Here is a 13,351-nt window from a genome sequence, read left to right as displayed (position 1 = left end):
AATGCTATGGCTTTAAGAGGTATATTTTGTCCTGTGTTTTTTTTTAAAGGTTGCAACAGAGGTGTTAAGTGGTCTCTTCCCAACCAATAAAGTAGACAGCTTCTGGGTTTTACTTTAAAGTTGGAACAATAGAAGCAGAATGAATGGGTGGAATCAGGCTCCCACAGAACCATGGTTTTAGTTTAGCTTTCAGTGACTATTGGGGTTTGGAAGCTGTTATACATCTCTACCTGCTACAACAAAACCATTGAGTCCCCCCTCTCTCTCTCTCACTCACACAGAGAGTTTTCTCTTGAGGTTCTGTCCTCCTGGAACTGGAGGATTGGGTGTGATACACTCTATACAACCCTGGGGTTTTCCATGATTCTATCTGCATGAGAAAACTGTGGCAGATAGGATCAAGGAAGACCCCAAGGCATTTTACACGTATGTGGGGAATAAGATAACGACCAGGGAAAGGGTAAGGCCGATCAAAGATTGTAAAGGGATTTTGTGCATGGAGCCCATAGAGATAGGAGAGGTCTTTAATGAATACTTTTCTTTGGTATTCACAACTGAGAGGGAACTAGTTGTAGGGGAGGACAGTGTGAAACAGTCTGGTAGGCTAGAGGAGGAGGATGTTAGTAAGGAAGATGTACTAGCAAATTTGAGAAACTCGAAGATAGACAAGTCCCTTTGTGATGATCTTTTCGTCCTCACTGTCCATGAGTATAATGCTGGAAGATTGGAGAGTGGCAAATGTCATCCCCTCGTTCAAATAACCCTGGAAATTACAGGCCAGTTAGTCTTACTTCAGTGGCGGGCAAATTATTGCAAAGGGCTCTGAGAGGAATTATGATCGCTTGGATAGGAACAGTTTGATTCATGATAGTCAGCATGGATTTGAGGGGTAGATTGTGCCTCACAAACCTTAGTGAATTCTTTGAAGAGGTGATCAAACGCATGGATGTTTTGGAATACATGGATTTAAATAAGGCATTTGATAAGGTTCCCCAATGGTAGGCTTGTGCAGAAGGTAAGGAGGCATGGGATAGGGGGAAAAGTGGCAGACTGGATTCAGAATTGGCTGACCCTTAGAAGGCAAAAGGGTGGTAGTGGGTGGAAAATATGGTGCTCAGTTATGAGTGGTGTACCACAAGGATCTGTTCTAGGTCCTCTTCTACTTTTGTAATTGATTTGGATGTAGGAGTGGAAGGGTGGGATTAGTAAGTTTGCAGATGATACGAAGGTGAGTCAACTAGTAGACAGTGCGGAGGGCTGTTCTAGGTTACAAAGGGACATTGATAGGTGGCAGAGCTGGGCTCAGAAGTGGCAGATGGAGTTTAACCCGAAAAAGTATCAGACTCATTTTGGAAGGGCAAACTTGAAAGCAGAATACAGTGTTAAAGGGAAGATTCTTGGCAGTGTGGAGAGGCAGAGGGATCTTGGGATTCATATCCCCAGTTCCCTGAAAGCTGCCACCCAAATGAATAGAGTTGTTAAGAAGGCATACGGTGTGTTAGCTTTCATTAATAGGGGGATTGAGGTCAAGAGCCATGAAGTTATGCTCCAGCCATACAAAAGCCTGGTTCAGCCACATCTGGAGTATTGTGTCCAGTTCTGGTTGCCTCATTACAGGAAAGATGTGGAAGCACTGGAAAAGTTGCAGAGGAGATTTCCCAGCATGTTGCCTGGAATGCGGCGGGGCGGTTGGGGGGGGGGGGGGGGGGGCGGGGGTGGAATCTGTCTTTTGAGGGAAGGTTAAGAGGTCTAGGGATTTTTTTTCTTTAAAACGACGAAGGATGAAAGGTGACTTGATAGAGGTGTACAAAATGATCAGAGGTATAGATAGAGTGGGCAGCCAGAGACATTTTCATAAGGTAGAGGTAGTTATTACGAGCGGGTATAGTTTTATAGTGAGTGGAGATAGATGTGGGGAGACAGAGGTAGGTTCTTTACTCAAAGAGTGGTCGGGGCATGGAATGCATTGCTGGAGAGGGTTGTGGAATCGGCTTCATTGGGGGCATTTAAGCAACTATTAGACAGGCATAAGGATGCTTGTATAAGGTAGGGGTGGAGGTTAGATAGACTTTAGGTTTAAGATAAAAGTTCGACACAACATCGTGGGCCAAACAGCCTGTACTGTGCTGTGCTGTACTGTTCTATGTTCTATTTTACTGGATTTGCCTTTGCCAGGGGAATGTTTATGGGATGTCACTGTACTGGAACAGTTGCTGTTTAGTAGTTAAATAATCTATTATTCTGTTAAGTTTTCCAACAGAGTTAAGTTATTCCAATTCTTTCTTCCTTTTGTTTGTATTTTAACTACAGTGAATCAATAAAGCATGTTTGATTCAAGCCGAGTAATTTGGCCAAATGAACTGTCTCCAGAACAGAACGCCTTTCACTTGCCTTTTAAAAATAAGAGAGCATTAGGGCCTAGGCTATTTTCTTAATATATTTTGAGGACCTTTGGTCTGGGCCATAACACTCCTGCTTCAGAATAATATTTCTGTGACTTGGTAAACGATCTGTGATAGATTTGTGGTCACCACTACTGAGACTCACTTTATTTTCCAGATTTATTGGCGGAACTCAAATTCTACCAGCTGCCGTGATGGAATTTAAGCCTGTGTCCGTCGAGACTGAATGTGAGTCTGAGCCTTGAGATGGCTAGTCTTGTAACATTATCATTACATCACACCTTTGTCCCAAAGGTTTCAAGGAAGTGTAAATGTCAGGAGTACCACATTTCCCAGGACATGACATCACCCCTTGTCACAGCTTTTAATACCTCTGAACTTGGTTAAAATTCTTTCCAGTTCTGATGAAATGTCTCAAACTTCAATTGTTTCTCTGCCTGACCCACAGAGTGTTTTCTGCACTTTCTGTTTTTATTTCAGATTGCCAGCTTCTGCAATGCATTGTTTTTCAAACGCATCCCAACTTGGGAAACACATGGGCCACTGTGAAGCTCACTGGCCCTGCAACTGGATCCAGAGGATTAGATTAGAACAGGGAAAGTTGACATGAACGGGACTTTAGATTGTGTACTTGGGAGGTGGTTCTCCATGAGATGATTCAGAACGAAGCTCACTGGTCGACAGAAACCCAAAGCTGCAGCACCTGGGTGCTGTCAAATGCAGCCTGGAATTCTGGGTAGCCATGTGGAATTGATAGCTAAGCCGTCCGCAGAGCTGGATCTGATCTTGAGGTGCCAACTTCTGGGCATCAAGGCCAGAAACATTTTGAACGACCCCACCACAGGCTTCTGTGAAAACCAGCGTGGTGGCTACAAATTGTTACTTGACCAGTGACCTCATTGCTTCCTGGGCGAGTCACAGGCTCAGTCACCGTCCACGGGTAGAGTCTTTACAGCAGGGAATGGGCGGTAGGGGGTTGCAAACCTTGGTCGCCATGCTGGGCCAATACAGCCCCCTTCCAACGTGAGCCTCAGTTCAGCTCTCTCTATATTCTCTAAGGAAAGCCACCTATCTTGTTACTCACCTGCCTCGATGGATCCAGACCACCGGTCTACCATCTTCTGAATCAATATTTCAAACATCTCTCCTTCCCTCAATGCTCTGAAAAGCAAATCAACAAGCCAGCGGTTGAAAATAGTTTTTAAAAAATCAGTAGCTCAGAACATCACAAATAGAAGCAGAAGGCATTTTAACCCTTCAAGCCTGCTCCTCCAATAAGATCAGTCACCTCAACTCCACCTTCATGCCTGATCTTTATACACCTCGATTCCATCTGTGCCCAAAAATCAACGGATGAGTCCCAATATTCTCAACAATACCTTGTGTAGAGAATTCCAAAAAAATGGAGGCCCTCATGGTGAACAAACCCTTTCCTCATCTCAGTTCAAAATGGTCGAGCCCGAGAACATCAGCATATTCTACTCTATTCAGTCACTCCCGGCTAGAAAAGTCTCTTAACCAAGGAATCAGTGGACCTCGATTCTGGAGTGAGTCGTAGTTCCGAGGAAACTGCATCAGAATCTTTCACTTGTCCCTGAATGACTGCAGGAACTTAAAACCTTTAATGAAAATCAAGATTCCTCTTTTTCAACTGAATATGTGCCTTCCCTTATCAGGGTCAAAATTCTGACAGAGGACACAACAATGATCCTTCATAGCAGAAAGACTTACGTTTCCACTGCACCTTTCAAGGTCCGAGGATGTTTTAAGGGGCTTCATAACCAATCTAAGAGCCTGTCCCTGCCTCCCTAACCTGTCTTCCCTCCCACCTATCCCTCCTCCCACCACAAGCCCCATCCCCATCTCCTACTACTAACCTCATCCTGCCTCCCTTGACCTGTCCGTCCTCCCCGGACTGACCTATCTCCTGCCTAACTCCCCACCTACACTCACCTTTACTGGCTTTTTGACCTGTTTACCTCCTCTCCACCTATCTTCTCCTCTATCCAGCTTCTATGCCCCTCCCGCGCTCTCCCTATTTATTTCAGAACCCCTTTCCCTCTCCCATTTCTGAAGAGGGTCTAGGCCTAAAACGTCAGCCTTCTTGGTCCTCTGATGCTGCTTTGCCTGCTGTGTTCATCCAGCTCTATATCTTGTTATCTAGGAGCTTTGCAGCCTAGTTCATGTTATAGTGGAGGCATGCTAACCTCTGCCAACGCCCTTTACCTCACACCTCTTCACACTGTCCCAAGTTCACATTTTGTGATGATAGCAAACCTTTACCGTAGTCTCCCAATGTTGTCCTGATTCCACGCCTCTCAACATCATCCCTGACTCCCCACACCTCCTGACATCTCCTGACACCCACGTCTCTCAACCCCAGCCCGTGATCCCATGTCTCCCAACATCATCTCTTGACCCCATGGCAACACCAGATCAGGTGTGAAGCAATTAGACATTTGTAACCGAAAAGGTGGAGTGGTGGATGGAAAGAGGGAGGAATATTAGGGATAGATAGATAGCACAGAACTTGCACATTGATGAAAAAAAATCTTCTCAAAGTTCTTCATCTTGCACTCAGAGACAATTCAAAATTGCAGAAAGAAAGAAAGAAAACAACATCTATAATGAACCCTCAATTCACACGAAGCAAATGTTGTTCTTTTAGTTTGAAATTCTTATGAAGTATCCTGATAAGAGAAAAAACAATAAATCTTCAACAAAACCTGCCTTTTTCAGCAATGTTGCAGGAGAATTGGGATGCCACAATATAAAATGGGGAATGCAATGCCTTTGAGAGAATAGAGAGTCTCCGCTGTGGCAGCTGCTCATGTTCTGTGCACTTCTGAGGTACAGCCGGACCAAACCGTGATTGGATCAGAGTTCACATCACATTAAACAAATATAAAAACAAAAAGCACATTTCTTGAGTGCCTCCCACAACTTCAGCACATCCTAAAGTAGGTTTGCAGCCAGTAACGTTCCTCTGACATACAGTCACTGTTCTCATGGGCAGTGAAACTATGCATAGCAAGATCCAAAATTCAGCAACGCGAAAATGAACCACATAACCTGTTTCTTTTGCCAATGTTAATTGAGGAATAAATAAAGGGTCAGACATTCTCTCCCCATTTTGCAGCTAAGGTCTCTGAGTGGAACTTGAACTGATGACCTTCTGACTTAGGTAAGAAAGCTACCCTCTCAGCGTGGAGACTGAATACTTTCCTGGACTTACTCAATTACCTAATCAACGGCCTGAGAAGAGGTTATGTGGCTTTTTGGGGAGGATGCATGTGGGGAAAAGTGTGGAATGACAGGGCAGGGGGAGCAGTATTGTGTCTAGACATCATATTCCAGTTAGGATGCTGCATTTATTTGCTGGACTGACTCATCTTTTTAGGCTTGTGTGTCTGTCGCATGATTTGTTTGATTGCTTCAATGAACACACCACTGACCATCCTCCCCATGATCCACGAATCAGGAAATACAGCCAACTAAATTCTGACATCCATGCCCAAATTTCTAACCGGACTCGTTTACCAATTGAATTCTCTCAATTCACTTACAATGCCTCCTAGTTACAGAAGCCTCATTCTGGTTATTGAAGCACTGCACAGAGTCATCTCTCTTGAAACCTGACAGCTCCTCCTATCCTAAACACCTCCCTATCTCTGTAATCTTGGTAACTGGGCATAATTTGTCTGTGGAGTCAGATGGTGTAGGTAGGGTCTAAATGAATACTGTATGTTGGGTGCAAGAGGGATGATATCAGTATAGAAATCACGGAGAAGGTCTGTGATACAAGTAATAAAATTAGCATACGCAGTGAGGAGATTGAGTGGTTTGACAGGCTTCAAAGTAGATAGATGTCTACTGGATGAAATACATCCAAAATTGTTCAGTGAAGCAAGAGAGGGAATTTTCAATTCCTCTCTGGCCACAGCAGATGACTGGAGGACAGCCAACGTTGTGCCATTATTCAAGAAGGGAACAAGGGATAAACCAGGAACTACAGGCCAGTCAATCTAGTGGGGAACCTATTGGAAGCAATTCTGAGGGACAGAGTTAATCTGGACTTGGTGAGGCAGGGCTTCATCCAGAACAGTCAGCATGGTTTTGTTAGGGGGGAGGTCATGTCTGACAAACTTAAGTGAATTTTCTAAACAAGTGCCAAGTGCGCAGATGATGGCAATGACGTTGTCTACTTGGAATTTGGCAAGGCTTTTGACAAGGTTCCACACAGACTGATAGCAAAGGTAAGGGCCCATGGGATCCAAGGAAATTTAGCAAATTGGGTCCACAATTGGCCAAGTGACAGGAAGCACACGGTGATGTTTGACGGGTGTTTTCCAACTGGAAGTCTATGTCTAGTGGGGTTCAAATGGGGTCAATGTTGGGGCTCTTGCAGTCTGTGGTTGATATATTTGATTTAGGCTTGAATGTAGGACAATTGATCAGTGAATTTGTCGATGATTCAAAAATTGGTGGAGTGGTAAATAGCCTTAGATTACACGAGGTTATAAACGGCTGGCCAGATTGGCTTATCAGTGGCAAATGGAATTCTATCCAGACAAACGTGAGATGAAGCACTTGGTCAAGACAAACAAGGCCGGGAATACATGATGAATGGTAGGACCCTGGGAAGCACTGAAGATCAGAGCAACCTTGGTGTGCACATACACCAGTTCTCTAAGATATCAGGGCAGGATAAAGTGGGGAAAGAGAAAATAGAATATGAGGATATAAAAGACTTGGTTAGTAAGTTTGCGAGTGAAACCATGAGTGAAAAAAGTTATCTGAGATTACAAAGAGATTTTGAACAATTGGATCAATGAACTGAAGAGTGGCAGAGGGAGTTTAATTTGGTATATTCTGGTATATCAAACAGGGGTAGGACTTATACAATTAAAAGTAGGGCCTTGGGTAGTCTTTAGGAACAGAGACTTTGGGTTCATGTACATAATTCTTTGAAGTCTGCATTACATAAAGACAGGGTGAGCAAAGAACAACACAGTCCAGGAACAGGCCCTTTGGCCCTCCAAGCCTGTACCAACACATTTTGCCCTTTCATACTAAAACTGTCTTCACTTACAGGATCCGTATCCCTCTATTCCCTTCCTATTTATGTACTCATCCAGGTATTTCTTGAATGCTGCTATTGCGTCAGCTTCTACCACCTCCTCTGGCAGCAGGTTCCAGGCACTCACCACACTTTGTGTGAAAATCTTGCCTCGCACATCTCTTTTAAACATTCCCCCCATGCCTTGAACCTACTTCCCCTAGCAATTGACACCTCTTCGCTGGGAAAAAGCCTCGTACTTTCCACTCTATCCATGCCATTCACACTCTTATAAACTTCTATCAGATTGCCCTTCAACCTCCTGCGTTCCAGTGAAAACAAACTCAGTCTCCCCTTTGCTAAAATCCCCCATACTAGGCAATATCCTGGTAAACCTTTTCTGTATCCTCTCCAAAGCATCAACATTCTTTGGGTAGTGTGGTGACCAGACCTATTTGCAATATTCCAAGTTGGCCTAATTAAAGCTCTATAATGCTGCAGCATAACTTGTCTATCCTTAGACTCAATGCCCCTTTCAATGAAGGCAAGCTTGCCATAGGCCTTTTTCACTACCTTATCTAGGAGGCGCTGCCACCTTGAGTGCTCTGTGGACCTGCACACCCAGATCCCTCTGCATATCAATACTCCTAAGTGCTTTGCCAATTACTGTACAATTTCTACCTGTACCTGACCTTCCAACATGCATCACCTCACATTTTTCTGGATTAAACTCCATTTGCCATTTTTCTGCTCATGCCTCCAACTGATCTGTATCCTCTGACAATCATCCATACTATCCGCAACTCCAGTAATCTTCGTATCAAATGCATACTTACATATTAAAACAGCTAAGTTTTACTCAAAATCATTTATATAGATCATGAACAGTTGAGGTCCCAGCACTGATCCCTGTGGAACACCACTGGTCACAAATCTCCGTTTCAAAAAGCAGTGGTGGTTAAGAAGTGGTTAAGAACGTGTTTAGCATGCTTGCCTTCATTGCTCAGGCTTTTGAGTATCGGAGTCAGGATGTTATATTGAGGTTGTACAGGATGCTGGCGAGGCCTCTTCTGGAATACTGTGTCCAGTTCTGGTTGTCCTGTTATAGGAAGGATATTGTTAAGCTGGAAAGGGGTATGAAGAGTTTTATCAGGCTGTTGCTGGGAATGGCGGGTTTGAGTTATAAGGAGATGGTGGATAGGTTAGGACTTTTTTCACTGGAGATAGGAGGTTGAGGGGTGACTTTGTAGAGACACATGAAATCATGAGGAGTACAGATAAGGTGAATGGCAATTGTCTTTTACCTAGGATGGGGGGCCTTCAAGAGTAGGGGGCACAATTTTTTAGGCAACAGGAGAAAGCTTTAAAAAGGGGGTAAATTTTTTTTTTATACAGACAGTGGAAGAAGCTTCCACAGGTGGCAACGGATGCTGATACAGTCACAATGTTTAAAAGACATTCGGGTAAGTACATGAATGATAAATGTTGGGAGCAATATTGGCCAAGTGTAGGCAAGAGGAACTAGTCTAGCTAGCAATTATGAGGACTCTATGGAGAATAAAAAGCATTTATGTTGTAGAGCCGTATGGCCTACAAACACCTTTGGCCCACCACGTCTATGCCGACCAACAAACTCCAAACTATACTTACCTCAGTTACTTGGACTACTGCCTGACATTTTACGCGATCGTCCAGCTGCTTCTTAAATGTTTTGAGAGTACCTGCCACCACCATCCTTTCCGTCAATGCATTCAATATTTTTACTACCTGCTGGGTGAAAAACCTTCTCCTCACATCTCTTCTGAACCACTCATTCATCACCTTAAAAACTTATGCCATCCATCTTAAACGCATCAGCCACAGGGAAAAGACCTACTACCTCCACCTATCAATTCCTCTGGTCCAGGAAAGACAATCACAGCCTACCCAGTCTCCTTTCATAACAGACTTTTTATCCCAGGAACTATCCTGGTGAATCTTCTCTGCACTCTCATCCTTCCAATTGTGCGGCGCTGGTCGCCACACTCAGCATCATCTACGGCCTGACTAATGTTTTATAAAGTTGCAATAAGACTTCCTTACTCCTTTATTCTATGCCCCGGCCAATGAAGGCAAGTAGCCCATATGCCGTCTTCACCACCCTGCCTACCTGTGCTGATACTTTCAGGAATCTACGGGCATATTGAACAAAAGTTCCATTTGTTCCTCAGTACACCTGAATGAACCTATTATTCATTGAGTAAATCCTTCCATTATTAGACCGCTAAAAATGCACTATCGCACACTTATCAGGATTAAATGCCATCCATCATTGCTCTGCCTAATTTACTAGCCGACAATATCAGATTATAGCCTGACATCATCCTCCTCACTACCAACACCATCAATTTATGTGCCATCTGCAAAATTAATAATTACATGGTCTATATTCACATCCAAGTCGTTAACGTACATGACAACAAGCATTCCAACATTTCTGCAGTGATGGCCTCTTTCATCAAAAATGTAATGCCCCCACATGGTATACTCGCCCTTATTAGCTGAGGCATAGAGTTTAAAAGCAGGGACGTTATGCTGACACAGTACAAAACATTGGTTAGGCCACAGCCAGATTACATTGCGTGCTCTGGAATCCGCATTATAGGGTATACATGGCAGCTCTGGGAAGGGTGCAGAGATTTACCAGGACATTGCCTGGGCTGGAGAGTTTCAGTTATGAAGACAGGTTAGACTGACTGTGATAGCTTTCCTTTCAGCAGAGGAAATTGAGAGGCCACGTAATTGCAACGTAAAACTTTTGAGGGGTACAGATAGAGTAGACGGGAAGGAACTTTTCCTCTGGACGGAGGGGTCAATGACCAAGTGGTGTACAATTTAAGGTAAGAGGCAGAAGGTTCAAGAGAAGATGGGAGGATAAACCTTTTTCACCCAGAGGGTAGTGGGAATCTGGAACTGACTGCTTGTGAAGGTGGTAGAGGCAAAAACTTGCATCATATTTAAGAAGTATTTAGACATGGCGCTTGTGATACCAAGACATACAAGGCGATGGGCCAAGTGCTGGCAAAAAGGATTAGAATAGTTAGGTGGCTGTTTTGGACCAGCTACAGTTCTCACCATCTCTGTGACCTCTTCCAGCTCTGACATCCCTCCCTATTCCTGTAACCTCCTCCAACCTCACACCACACTGAGTTTTCAAGGTTTGAAGCTGATGAATTTTCTCTCTACATCTGCTTTCTTTGCAATGCTCTTTAACAATCTTTTATTTTAACCAAGCTCTCATCTAATTTTCCTTAATATCTCAATCTGAGCTTTGGTGTCAAGCAATTCTCTTGTGAAGCACACAAAAATGGTTTATTACACTGCAGATGCTAGACAGATAGTTATTATTGAAAATTCCCCTGTCTGGGAATAGGTTTGCAATTTGCAGCTTGCAGCTTTACCTGCTGGACATGACAATAGCATCATTGAATTCGCTGCGGCAGTTCTGCCGAAAGGCAGTGCGGCCACCGTTAGTGATCACAGCATTATTGCCATGGAGATGGTGGAAGCGGAGGTCATTGCTGGGGGTTAGTGAGAAGAGGCTGCAGGGAGAGATCTGGTTGTTGCCATCCAAAGGCTCATCGGGCAGAGGCGGCAGATCTGGAGAGGGTAACAGAATAATAGATCACGTCAGGGATCAGACACGGACCCTGAGACATACACACACACACACACACACACACACACACACACACAGGCTCCGACATCACTATTCCCCAGAGGCAGGCACCCCAACAGGTTGCCAACCCCTAGAGAGACTTACCCGGATGTCACCAACCCATAGGAACAGGCACACATGCCACCCCCATCAAATTGTTGCTGGATTGATCACTCACACACGAAGCCTGATCAGACTGACACAGGATTAATCAATGATGGATAGATACTGCCATCAGATTTACCAAATATTCATTTCACATCCTCCCTCCTCAACATCCCCCACCCCATCAAATTAACCCAGGATCAATCCCTCACACATTGTTATCAGACCATTGACATCCAGCAATTGAATATTTACAGTTATTTGTAAATACTTGGAAAACTGGTGATAGAGTATGAGGAATTGAACAGGAGGGATCAGAAGAGATGGGATTGAAAGGAGAAGAACTGGAAAGGGGATGGGGAAAGAGATGGGAATTGTATGGTATGGGTACATGAGCCACTGTGAACAGATCAGAACAAAGATGAAAGTTCAGATAATTCAGAAAGACAGCAAGCAGGTTACTAAGGGAGTCGAGGAGTCCCAGTCTTTGGAGGAAAGCTTGTTATTAGGGCTGGAACACTGTGAGGACACATGCAGGATTCCCACAGACAAGGAAAGCCAGACAACCACCAGCTGCAAGATGAAGAAACAAGGATAGTTGCAATATTCTAACGGATCTTTGGGATTAATACATTGTCCTACGAGGAAGGATGGAGTTAATTGGGGAGAGCGAGAGCGAGAGCGAGAGCGAGAGCGAGAGAAAGAGCGCGCGAGCGAGAGAAAGAGCGCGCGAGCGAGAGAAAGAGCGCGCGAGCGAGAGAAAGAGCGCGCGACAGCGAGAGAGAGCACGCGACAGCGAGAGACAGCGTGAGCGAGAGAGCGAGAGCGAGCGCGAGAGCACGAGAGGCGCACGGATATGGGGGTGGGTCTGGGTGGGATCCTCCTCAAAGGGTTGGACTCTGTGGACCAAATAGCCTCTGTATGCACTACGATTCCAAGGGGCTGCAATTCATAGGCCAGAAAGTCTAGAATCATCTCAGAATGAGGGGTCAACCATTTGGGACTGACAGGAGGAGAAACTGGAACAGCACAGTGGCTCAGTGGTTAACACTGCCGTGTCATACTACCACTGACCCAGGTTCGACTCCAGTCTGTGTGGAGTTTATACATTTCCCCAATGTCTGCACAGGTTTCCTCCAGGTGCTCTGGTTTCCTCCCACAGTCAAAAAATGTGTAGTTAGGTGGATTGGCCATGCTGAATTGCGCACAGTGTTCAGAGATATGCAGGTGAGCTGGGTTAGCCACTGGAAATGCAGGGTTACAGGGTGTCAGTCTGGGTGGAATGCTCTTTGGAGATGTGGTGTTCACGTGATGGGCCAAACGGCCTGCTTCCACACTATAGGGATTTTACAATTCCATGAAATTCCTTCAGTTGTGGAATTCTCTACTGGAAGAAGTTGTAAATGCTCAATCGATGATTAGTCAAGACTGAGATCAAGAACTGGGCAGTAGGGGAATAAAGCTACTGTATATTCAAACAAAGCAGGCAGAAGTAGCTTAGAAGATCAGACATGATTTCATTAAATGGTGGAGAGGTCCAAATGGCCAACTCTTGTTCTTATAACCTGAGAAATACTTGAGGTACAAGACAAACTTAATGGGAGATCTGGTCTTTTCCCACTCAAAATTCCATGTATTCAGAAGGAGGAAGTGGATGCAGGGCATAGAAGGGCATGAGGAGCATTGACTGTGCTGGGTTTGGTAAAATGGCATGGATTCAAGTGCAGCCAAGGCTAGTTAAACAACACTCACCTATATCATCAATGATAGTGGCTTGGGCAGCTTGGCCGTACAGATCCACAACGGCATAAACACTGGACGGCACGTTGGATGCTGCAAGACCCTGGTCCACATTGTTCACAAAGAAATGCAAACTTCCATCATCCTTGCGCATAACGCCAACGGTGTCACCCGCCTTTGTCCAGCCAATAATGGAGGAAGAATGATGTAAGATGTTAGAATGGGAAGTAATAGGGGAGGAGTGAGAAACCAACATTTACTGCCCTTCCATTTACCTATTATTCATGGGTCCCAGCAATGACTAAAAGAGGTGGCACACACGCCCTCAATTTGACTGTCAAATGCCTC

General features: G+C 44.6%; 1 protein-coding gene across 5 annotated transcripts in view; it reads right to left on the bottom strand.

Moving 5' to 3' along the window:
* neurl4 (neuralized E3 ubiquitin protein ligase 4) overlaps nucleotides 1–13,351 on the bottom strand; it is a 118,608-nt gene that overhangs the window by 61,390 nt on the left and 43,867 nt on the right. For all 5 annotated transcript variants that reach the window (XM_059642604.1, XM_059642606.1, XM_059642603.1 and 2 more), the window contains exons 10-12: nucleotides 13,016–13,178; nucleotides 10,902–11,100; nucleotides 3,487–3,563 (exon numbers count right to left, since the gene is read on the bottom strand). In XM_059642604.1, coding sequence (XP_059498587.1) covers nucleotides 3,487–3,563; nucleotides 10,902–11,100; nucleotides 13,016–13,178 — 439 coding nt within the window. The remainder of the gene's footprint in view (nucleotides 1–3,486; nucleotides 3,564–10,901; nucleotides 11,101–13,015; nucleotides 13,179–13,351) is intronic.

Source organism: Stegostoma tigrinum, chromosome 45 (assembly GCF_030684315.1).
Source record: "Stegostoma tigrinum isolate sSteTig4 chromosome 45, sSteTig4.hap1, whole genome shotgun sequence".
NCBI classification, from domain to species: domain Eukaryota; kingdom Metazoa; phylum Chordata; class Chondrichthyes; order Orectolobiformes; family Stegostomatidae; genus Stegostoma; species Stegostoma tigrinum.
The sequence above is the reverse complement of the archived record's forward strand: the minus strand, read 5'-3'. Positions and strand labels throughout refer to the sequence as shown.